Source organism: Hyperolius riggenbachi, chromosome 10, assembly GCF_040937935.1.
Source record: "Hyperolius riggenbachi isolate aHypRig1 chromosome 10, aHypRig1.pri, whole genome shotgun sequence".
NCBI lineage: Eukaryota > Metazoa > Chordata > Amphibia > Anura > Hyperoliidae > Hyperolius > Hyperolius riggenbachi.
The window spans coordinates 239,491,249-239,502,706 of record NC_090655.1 but is presented as its reverse complement, the minus strand read 5'-3'; the positions used below and the strand labels follow the sequence as shown (position 1 = coordinate 239,502,706).

General features: G+C 42.7%; 1 protein-coding gene across 1 annotated transcript; it reads left to right on the top strand.

Annotated features, from left to right (window-relative positions):
- Positions 1-431: 431 nt before the first annotated feature.
- LOC137535005 (zinc finger protein 572-like) lies at positions 432-10,465 on the top strand. The gene is made up of 6 exons (XM_068256767.1): positions 432-758; positions 1,081-1,215; positions 1,301-1,424; positions 1,555-1,652; positions 1,765-2,272; positions 9,230-10,465. Exons 1-6 carry the CDS (start codon positions 681-683, stop codon positions 10,207-10,209), a joined length of 1,923 nt encoding a protein of 640 aa, XP_068112868.1. The 5' UTR covers positions 432-680; the 3' UTR covers positions 10,210-10,465.
- Positions 10,466-11,458: the final 993 nt, after the last annotated feature.

The following is an 11,458-nucleotide window of genomic DNA, read 5'->3' as shown; positions in this document are numbered from 1 at the left end:
ATTTTTTTTTTTTTTTGTCACAAAGTGTCATTTCCTGCTAACTTGTGACAAAAAATAAAATCTTCTATGAACTCACCATGCCTCTCAGTGAATACTTTGGGATGTCTTCTTTCCAAAATGGGGTCATTTGGGGGGTATTTATACTATCCTGGAATTTTAGCACCTCATGAAACATGACAGGTGGTCAGAAAAGTCAGAGATGCTTCAAAATGGGAAAATTCACTTTTGGCACCATAGTTTGTAAACGCTATAACTTTTACCCAAACCAATAAATATACACTGAATGGATTTTTTTTTTATCAAAGACATGTAGCACAATAAATTTGGACAAAAATGTATACAGAAATTTTACTTTATTTGAAAAATGTCAGCACAAAAAGTAAAAAAAATCTTTTTTTGACAAAATTAATGTCTTTTTTGATGAATATAATAAAAACTAAAACTCGCAGCAGCAATCAAATAGCACCAAAAGAAAGCTGTATTAGTGACAAGAAAAGGAGGTAAAATTAATTTAGGTGGTAGGTTGTATGACCGAGCAATAAACCGTGAAAGCTGCAGTGGTCTGAATGGAGAAAAAGGCTCTGGTCCTTAAGGGTCAAAAAGACTGTGGTCCTCAAGTGGTTAATATCTATCAAAAGGTTAGGGAATCTTGAACAGATCACATAACCAAATCACTGAGGATGGATGAGAACCAGAGTCACGTGACTGAGAAGATATTCAACCTCGCACTAGAGATCATCTATCTGCTGATGGGACAGGTGAGGTACTCTTATCTCTAATAATAAAGCACACACATGACTGGAGAGGTGAGGAGGATTGTGGGAGGTTACATACAATCACTCTTATCTCTAATAATAAAACACACACACACGAACACACACACACACACACACACACACACACACACACACACACACACACACACACACACACACACACACGCGCGTCTGGAGAGCTGAGGAGCATTCTAGGAGGTCACATGATGTCACTTTTATCTCTAATAATGAGACACAGCTGACTGTTGGGGTGAGAAGAATTCTGTGAGAGCCATGCGACATTATTGTTGGACTTTCTACACAGAGTTTTCCCCCAGTGAAGGCTGGTAATCATGTGACCATCACGGTGCCCCCACCTCACTCCCTGATATCTGAGGGACACAACAAGCAGAATATTCTGGACATCACCAGGAAGATGATGGAGCTGCTGACAAGAGAGGTGAGTGGTGCTGGGAATGTTGGTACATTATCCAATAACAACAAGAGATGTGTCTGGTTGGTAACTGTATCGTTGTATGTTTCAGGCTTCTAAAAGGTGTCAAGATATCACCATCAGTCTCTCCATGGAGGAGGGGCAGTATTTAAAAGGACACAAGAACCTCTATAAGAACACCATAATGGAGAATCAGCTGCCCCTCACATCACCAGGTAAGGGGAGATGTTAATTACTAGTGAGGGATGAAGCAGTACAGAGAGTCCGCCTAGATCCCCCTTCTCCCCCAGTCTTCTGATAAACACATAGAGGCATTGTATTTAGTCAGTGTGTGCTTTTCTGCAGATGGGTCCAGTAACAGAAACCCACCCCAGAGATGTCCAGGTCCTCTTTATTCCCAGGATTGTACGCAGAAATATCTTACCATCCCCCACCATTATCAGGTAGGTGGGGCTGAGAGTCCCCAGAAACTCTAAACCATGACAAATTTATTTCTTCTGCTTATGCTGTTATCTGTTTTCACATTGAAAATTATCTCTCACTTTGTGCACTTAGGGTGGGCAACATGGACATGCTGTGGTTAAAGAGGAAGAAAAGACGTATGTGAGGAGTGATCTGCAGTCTATGGAGGAGGGTGACATGATAGGGACAATTAAAGAGGAAGAAGATGACACATATGTGAGGGGTGATCAGCAGTCTACGGAGGAGGGTGACATGATGAGGACAGTTAAAGATGAGGAAGAGGAAAGTTATCTGAGGTGTGATCAGCAGTGTACAGAGGAGAGGGATAGGATGACGACTATTAAAGAGGAAGAAGAGGAGACATATGTGAGGTGTGATCAGCAGTCTGTGGAGGAGGGTGACATGAAGAAGACAATTAAAGTGGAAGAAGAAGAGACGTATGTGAGGTGTGATCAGCAGTGTACAGAGGAGGTGGATATGATGACGACTATTAAAGAGGAAGAAGAAGAGACTTATGTGAGGAGTGATCAGCAGACTATGAAGGAGGGAGACATATTGAGGACAAGTAAAGAGGAGGACAATGTTACAGAGGGCAGAGCAGGTGAGTAGTCTGCATTACATATAGAATAAATGTGTATCTTATTGCTGTTATGACTGTCACTGCTCACAGACTGGCCATATTATGGGATATGCTACATACTCATGTTAGACCTTTGCCATGTAAAACTATCATTTATGATTGTATTTGGTGGCAGCTTAGTAACAATAACAGTACAGGCTCCCTGCTGACTTTGGAGCACCCTGTACTGTAGTGGGGAGAGGTGAGGCGGTGGATGACTGAGAAGCATCTCACTACATCTCACAGCAGAAATACAATGCTGATCAGACAAGGACTTTCCAACTCTGAGAGTGATTATTGTGTCACATGTAGCTATAATCACCAATTAAATGAGTTTTATCAGACTGTAACAAGCTGATAATGGTCACTGTACATTTCTGTACACAGATCTTTGTTGGGGTTACTTGGTAAATGCAGACTTAGATCTGGGGAAAGAAGTAGATGTGGTATACCTGGACTTTGCAAAGGCTTTTGAAACTGTTCCCCACAATAACAAAAGCAAGAAAGTGGCAGCACACCACTGGCTGCAAAGATGCTTTGTATGGTGGAACAGATGCACTACATGTTAAAGCAACTGATCACACATAATACATATAAAGGCTCTGAAGTGTGCAACCACACCCAGGCTACATAATCGCATTCCCCGCCCATTCCATCCATTCCCCGCCCATTCCATCCATTCCCCGCCCATTCCATCATTAACCATTTGTGCACGACACATAATAAAAAAACCAACATGTACATTCCGGAATATAAGACACACCTAGGGGAAGAAAAGGAAAAAAAACGGAATATATTGTGTTTCCCCAATAATTGTCCTCCTGTGTTCCATTTGATCTCCTGTGCCCCCTTCTGTCCATCCACCATGTGTCCCCTTCTGTCCCCCTGTGTCTCCCTTTGCTTCCCCTGTATGTCCCCTTCTTTCTCCGTGTCCTCCTGTGTCCCACGGTGACCTCCTTTGCCCTTTTATGTCCCCCTGTGTTCCCTCCTGTCCCCCCGTGTTCCCTCCTGCCCCCTTCCCCCCCCATGTCTCCTCTGCTTCCCTGTGTCCCTCCTACCCCCACCCCCACGTGTCTCCTCCGCTTCTCTGTGTCCCCTCCTGAATCCCCCCCCCCTCGCATGTCACCACACGGGGGACAAGGCAGGGAGCTCCCAACGTCGTATGGGCGGGCGATTGTAAGTCAGGGACCTTTTTTTGGAATATAAGACGCAGGGACTTTATCTTCACATTTTTGGGGAGAAAAAGTGTGTCTAGTATTCTGAAAAATACAGTATGGCAAATGTAAAAGACACCACAGCTGATGGCACTCCCTTGGGCTGCCAATAAAACAATATTAATTAACATTCATTCATCATGGGAACACACAGGCCTGTCTACTCAGACTGTTACGTGCCAAACCCCAAAAGTAAAGTGGATGGGAGGGCCTAAGAAACGAGATCAATATTCATAAAAGTTATCAGGTGGGCCCATCAGTCAAAAATGTTGCAGTTAACAATGTGTGTGGGGGAGCGTTTATAAGCAGAACAGCCTGGTAATGCTGCTGCTGCCTCCCACACGTGTCACCACGCCCATAGGGAAGCGTGCCGAGAGGTTGTGTCACATGGCGGAGGGAATGGACCCATCTTCTTATCTTCAAGTACAAGTGCTTCCTGTTACTGAGCATGCATGGTTCGTTGGACCCATAAGACCGGTCCCCCTACAATCAGCACATACAGTGGCTTGCAAAAGTATTCAGCCCCCTTGAAGTTTTCCACATTTTGTCACATTACTGCCACAAACATGAATCAATTTTTTTTGGAATTGCATGTGACAGACCAATACAAAGTAGTGTACACGTGAGAAATGGAATGAAAATCATACTTGATTCCAAACATTTTTTAAAAATAAATAACTGCAAAGTGGGGTGTGCATAATTATTCAGCCCCCTGAGTCAATACTTTGTAGAACCACCTTTTGCTGCAATTACAGCTGTCAGTCTTTTAGAGTATGTCTCTACCAGCTTTGCACATCTAGAGACTGAAATCCTTGCCCATTCTTCTTTGCTAAACAGCTGCAGCTCAGTCAGATTAGATAGACAGCATTTGTGAACAACAGTTTTCAGATCTTGCCACAGATTTTCGATTGGATTTAGATCTGGACTTTGACTGGGCCATTCTAACACATGGATATGTTTTGTTTTAAACCATTCACTTGTTGCCCTGGCTTTATGTTTAGGAGAGTTGTCCTGCTGGAAGGTGAACCTCTGCCCCAGTCTCAAGTGTTTTGCAGACTCCAAGAGGTTTTCTTCCAAGATTGACCTGTATTTGGCTCCATCCATCTTCCCATCAACTCTGACCAGCTTCCCTGTCCCTGCTGAAGAGAAGCACCCCCAGAGCATAATGCTGCCACCACCATATTTGACAGTGGAGATGGTGTGTTCAGAGTGATGTGCAGTGTTAGTTTTCTGCCACACATAGCGTTTTGCATTTTGGCCAAAAAGTGCACGATTAATAGTTGTCCTATGGACAGATTCCCCCACCTGATCTGTAGATCTCTGCAGCTCGTCCAGAGTCACCATGGGCCTCTTGACTGCATTTCTGATCAGTGGTCTCCTTGTTCCGCCTGTGAGTTTAGGTGGACGGCCTTGTCTTGGTAGGTTTACAGTTGTGCCATACTCCTTCCATTTCTGAATGATCGCTTGAACAGTGCTCCATGGGATGTTCAAGGCTTTGGAAATATTTTTGTAGCCTAAGCCTGCTTTAAATTTCTCAATAGCTTTATCCCTGACCTGTCTGGTGTGTTCTTTGGACTTCATGGTGTTGTTGCTCCCAAGATTCTCTTAGACAACCTCTGAGGCCGTCACAGAGCAGCTGTATTTGTACTGACATTAGATTACACACAGGTGCACTCTATTTAGTCATTAGCACTCATCAGGCAATGTCTATGGGCAACTGACTGCACTCAAAACAAAGGGGGCTGAATAATTACGCACACCCCACTTTGCAGTTATTGATTTGTAAAAAATGTTTGCAACCATGTATGATTTTTGTTCCACTTCTCACCTGTACACCACTTTGTATTGGTCTTTCAAGTGGAATTCCAATAAAATGGATTCATGTTTGTGGCAGTAATGTGACAAAATGTGGAAAACTTCAAGGGGGCCGAATACTTTTGCAAGCCACTGTATAAAAAAAAATCCATCCTGTTTGGTTAGTGAAGCATTTATGGCTATTTGTGCTGCAAAAATTAGGATTTGTGCTGCTTTCACTCTGAAGATAATAGCAATAATTTTTTTCCAGATGATCTCACCCAGCCCCCATATAACAGCGCAGGGCCAAAAAAATTGTGTAGTTAGTTCAGGTCGAGGCAAACTTTGCTTGACCCAGGCTGCATTCTGAGGGCCGCTGGCCACATTCCTACAATTCCTCGCCTCCTCCTCTCTCTTTCTCCCCTTCCTCCCTGCAGAGTCGCAAGCGGGCACACAAGAGGTGCAGAGAAAGCACTAAAGGGGGTACACAGGAAGTGCAGAGGAAGCACTGAAGGGAGCACACAGGAAGTGTAGAGGAAGCACTGAAGGGGGCACACAGTAAGTGCAGAGGAAGCACTGAAGGGGGCACACAGGAAGTGCAAAGGATGCCCTGAAGGGAGCACACAGGAGGTGCAGAGGAGACACTGAAGGAGGCACACAGGAAGTGTAGAGGAAGCACTGAAGTGGGCACACAGCAGGTGCAGAGGAAGCACTGCAGGAGGCACACAGGAAGTGTAGAGGAAGCACTGAAGGGGGCACACAGTAAGTGCAGAGGAAGCACTGAAGGGGGCACACAGGAAGTGCAAAGGATGCCCTGAAGGGAGCACACAGGAGGTGCAGAGGAGACACTGAAGGGGGCACACAGGAGGTGCAGAGGAGACACTGAAGGGGGCACACAGGAGGTGCAGAGGAAGCATTGAAGGAGGCACAAAGGAAGTGCAGAGGAAGCACTGAAGGGAGCACACAGGAGGTGACGATGAGTCAATAAAGTGTAGGTAATTTTTTTAAAATTGAATAGTTGGGAGTGTTTGTATATGAGTATGGAAGCTCTTGGCACTTTTACTTCCTCTTTTATTCTGGACAATCAGAGGAAAGAGGCGCCCTGGGGTGATAAAAGCGTTTAAAAACGGCTAAAAACAGTAGAAAGTTTGAGGTATCTTACCTCAATGACGAAAATCTCTGCAAAGTATTACAAAAGATTTTAATTAGCACAAGCGGCAACGCGTTTCACGGGTCACAGCCCGCTTCATCAGGCCAATTACAGTGCCTATAACAGCAACAGGACTCCTTAATTAACCATGCATTGGAAAACATGTCATTACAATCATAAAAATATTTCATATTAAATCGGATTAAATTTAGATTTATAGCATATTTCAAGATTCATTATACTATATATATATATATATATATATATATATATATATATATATATATATATACACATACACCTATATGTGGCGGCACGATTATAGAGACAATCTTCTATTCCATTCATTTTTTGGTTAGGTAATATAACAATAGCATAAGAATGGATACATATACTGTGTGTAACACACCATCAGTCATAAATAGCTCATTTTTCAGTAGATGTGAGCCTCAAAATAGTATATATAAATATATATATGTATATACCCATAGGTGTATGCAAATGGCAGTTTTAGGTATGCAATAAAAATCATCATTGATAATAAATAATTCATAAAAATTATAAATAATACATAAAGTATAAAAGATAATAAAAGGACAAGAATAACATAAAGACTTGGCCAGCTATTTAGTGCATATAAACATAAACCAGCATACACATATACAAATGCGTATGGAAGCTCTTGGCACTTTTACTTCCTCTCTTATTCTGGAGGACATTCATATCCTTTGCACATGAAGAAACTGCGAACATGCATTTCCTGTGAGCAGGCATGATTTCCTGAGCTGCACATGCCCAGTAATAGGAACTCCCTGTGTATGGAGGAAAGAAGACAGCATGAGTAATTCCTGTTACTGGGCAGGCAGGGTTTATGAAGTTCCCAGAATCCGCCCATTCATGTCCACTTACAGTATACAGAATTCATAACCACTTCACCAACCGGGAACGGGAGGGACAGAGGAAGCCAGTGAAAACTACACAATTCTATAAAAATTGATTATTCATTCAAAAAAATATATTTGGCCATATAAGGTTTGCTGGGGTATCCCATGTTTTGCAGAGGGAGGACAGTGATTTCTAGTTCTCGCCCTTCCCTACCCCCCACTGTTCTCCTGTCCAATAGGAGCTGCAGTGTGCAGCGGGTCAGTTCTTCATTGGACAGAAGGCTGGGAGGAGAGAAATGGCTACACTTAGGCGCCAATTCATCAAGGCTGTTCGATAAAGAAAAAGTCGGGAAAATACCGCATTCGTTATTTAAGACTTTTGTGTGCTAATTCAACAATATTTTCACAGGTGCAGTAGAAGTTCGGTAATTTACCGAAGCCCATTTGTCAGTAATAGCAGAAGAGTGTGAGTTGTCTGTGTTGTTACATCTGTTCTCCGTGCAGAGACAACATTACAATAGTAAGAGGCATCCTGACATCCCTTTAAATGTACATGTTTTGTTATACTTCTTCTGCTTGCTCTTAATCTATCAGTCTCCATTAGTCTTTCTTAACATTTTATTTCTTTGCCACAGCTTAGATGAACGTCCAAGAAACTTTAAACATGCCCTGCTTAGGGGATTTCCCCACTAGCTACTCTGCATCTTCAAACAGCAACAGAAGAGGTTAAACTGGCAAAGGGAGGCAGGGGAAGTGTCTTTTTTTGTATCTCTCTCTGCTCGCTGCCTGGGGGGTAGGAAAGCGTGACGACCCCCTCCCCACCCAAGAAGGCTTTTGGTCCAATCAAAATCAATTGCAGGAGACAGGCTGTTCCTATTGGCTTCTGCTCCTGTCAGTCATAGAGAAACATCTCTGCTACTGTGTGAGTTCTGTGAGTCTCGCACTGATTCTGACAGAGGACAACTGCCGGTAATCATCCAGGACTTTACTGCATGCTGTAACCTTGATGAATTGACATTTACCGACATTTGTTGAGGTATTTACTGCACAAGACGGTAATTACCTCACTGCTCGGTAATTTCAGCTTTCCATGTGGTAACAGCCACGATGAAGTGATCGGTAAAATAAGCTGTTTTCAGCATTATCCATTGCTTGGTGAATTGACGCCTGTATATATACAGTAGGATTAGGGATTTTTGTACTCACACCATAGCTCTGCACAGGCTGCGGAGATGGAGCAATTTGGGGTACCTGGAGTCGGAGTCAGCGGTTTCATAAACTGAGGCGTGGAGTTGGAGGCGAATGATTTTTGTACCGACTCTACAAGGGGCATATGAGTGACACGAGTAGAAAATGGTAATGAGAATGAAACCACATTGCTCTACAAACATAAGGCAGATTTCTTGCTATCAGTACATATAGCTTCCGCTGTCTCATCAAGCTGGAGTTTACTGCTTTTCAATGTATGGCCAATGCTTTAGGTGTAGGGATGCTCAATGAGAAGCAAATACCTCTGACTTGTATGCAAATGATATGCAGCTAATCCTATTTCTCAGTAAATGCATCTGATTGGCTGAATTTCAAGCTACATACAATTTGTATGCAAATCAAAGTTTATGTCATGTGATTGGCCGCCTGTAATGAGCACAACCTTCCGCAGTTCTCTGTCAGGCTGATAACTGGTGATGGTCACTGACATGCCAATAAACCTGAGATGGTGCCGATTGTATGCTAATTCTATGCAAAGCTATTAAGCTGCTGCATCCGGCCCATTTCCAACATGCATGTACTTTACATCAACTTGGAATTATCAGCAACTCAATGACCATCCCTAATGATAATTGTTCCTCACCTCAGAATTCTCTAACAGGAAGTGATGGTGTTTCTCTATTTGCAGCGCGGAGTCCCGGCATCAGGAACCTCTCAGAGACTTGTCTCTCTGTATCCACAGACTGTACAACCGAGGATGATGTCACTGGGCAAGATTCTCCTGCAAATATCTTGATTACCACAAATATTCCCCCAGACTTCCCTCACCTGTCTAACTTTGAGGGGCTTCATACCCAGAAAAGTTCTTTCACTGCTGGAGGGTCTTATTCCTGTTTCAAAAAGCCCCATTCATGTGCTGAGTGTGGGAAATGTTTTCTTACTAAATCACAGCTTGTCACACATGAGAGATGTCACACAGGTGAGAAGCCTTATTCATGTGCTGAGTGTGGGAAATGTTTTGCAAATAAATCAATTCTTGCCGCCCATGAAAGAACTCACAGTGGGAAGAAGCCCCATTTATGTGCTGAGTGTGGGAAATGTTTTGGGCTTAAATCATATCTTATTGCCCATGTAAGAACTCACAGTGGGAAGAAGCCCTATTTATGTGCTGAGTGTGGGAAATATTTTGCACAGAAATCATATCTTGTTTCACATGAAAGATCTCATACAGGTGATAAACCCTATTCATGTGCTGAGTGTGGGAAATGTTTTGGGCGTAAATCACATCTTGCCAGGCATGAAAGCTCTCACACTGGTGAGAAGCCCTATTCATGTGCTGAGTGTGGGAAATGTTTTGGGTATAAATCAGATCTTGTCAAACACAAGAAATCTCACGCTGGTGAGAAGCCATATTCATGTGCTGAGTGTGGGAAATGTTTTGGGCGTAAATCACATCTTGCCAGGCATGAAAGCTCTCACACTGGTGAGAAGCCCTATTCATGTGCTGAGTGTGGGAAATGTTTTGGGTTTAAATCAGATCTTGTCAAACACAAGAGATCTCACGCTGGTGAGAAGCCATATTCATGTGCTGAGTGTGGGAAATGTTTTGGGCGTAAATCACATCTTGCCAGGCATGAAAGCTCTCACATTGGTGAGAAGCCCAATTAATGGGGTACTAAGTATCATATACATAATATCCAGGCCCCAGACAGTTTGGCACTGGGTGAGCTAAATCAGTGTTTCTCAACATTTTATCGGTATGTACCCCTTTTAAAGCCCTGTACTCACCAAGTACCCCCTAGCATATTAAACATTATCACAAGTACCCCTTGAAAATATATGTTTTATTGTAGTACACTATAATTGGTTCTAAACTATTTTCAAGCATTTACTATTGCTTTTAATTAGATAAAACACTAATTTGGTGTTGTTTAAATAAGATTTATCATTTTCTGAAACTCTAAATTTGTTATTCTTGGCTAAGTATATCAAGCCCGAGTACCCCCTGGAACCAACAGATGTACCCCCTGGGGTACGCGTACCACACATTGAGAAACTAGGAGCTAAATGACGGCTCTCCCTGCTGCCGCTAAACTCCCCGGCGGCGTTAAATACTATTCCCCCTCCCAGTTGTAGCAACTCAGAGGGAAATCTAATTTGGGGTCTGGCGATCGCCCTGAATTAGCCTTACGCGGGGGGCGCAGCATAGCATTGTTTCTATGAAGGCGACCAGCTTCAGCGCTCAGTGTAAACACTTTTTTATCTGGATGAAGAAACATTCCAAATAACAAAAGGGAGTGCAGAAAAGAAAATCATTTTGTTCTTGTTGGGAGCTGAAAGACTCAGATTTTAATCACAATTCAAAGTCCAAATTTAACCATTTACAGTGAAAATAAGAAGCTGAGACTCAAGGAAAGTTGTATGTACCATTGTTATTTACCTACTGTGAGCTGCAGATGTGGGAATATTAGAAGTTCCAATTCATCCAAAGTGAGCTGAGGAAAGGAGTTTCTCTGTCTGTGAAGAGTTTTGAGCTGAATGTACAAAGTCAGGTAAAATAAGAAGGGAGGGATTTATCTTCCAGCAGTGCTAAGAGACACACACAGGACTAATATGCAGAAGGATTGGATCACTTTGACTGTGATGGGATCTTCCAGGGATCTCTTAACTTCTTAACATAATTTTGGAGATAACATTTCAGATCTATATTGTTACACCCTAGGTATCAAAAGTCAGACTTAAGGTGCATACACACGTCGATTTTATGCCAGATTGTCATTCAAACCGGACGTTTAAGTCGTTCTCTCTATCTATCTATCTATCTATCTATCTATCTATCTATCTATCTATCTATCTATATATAGGCTTGCAAAAGTATTTGGCCCCCTTGAAGTTTTCCACATTTTGTCACATTACT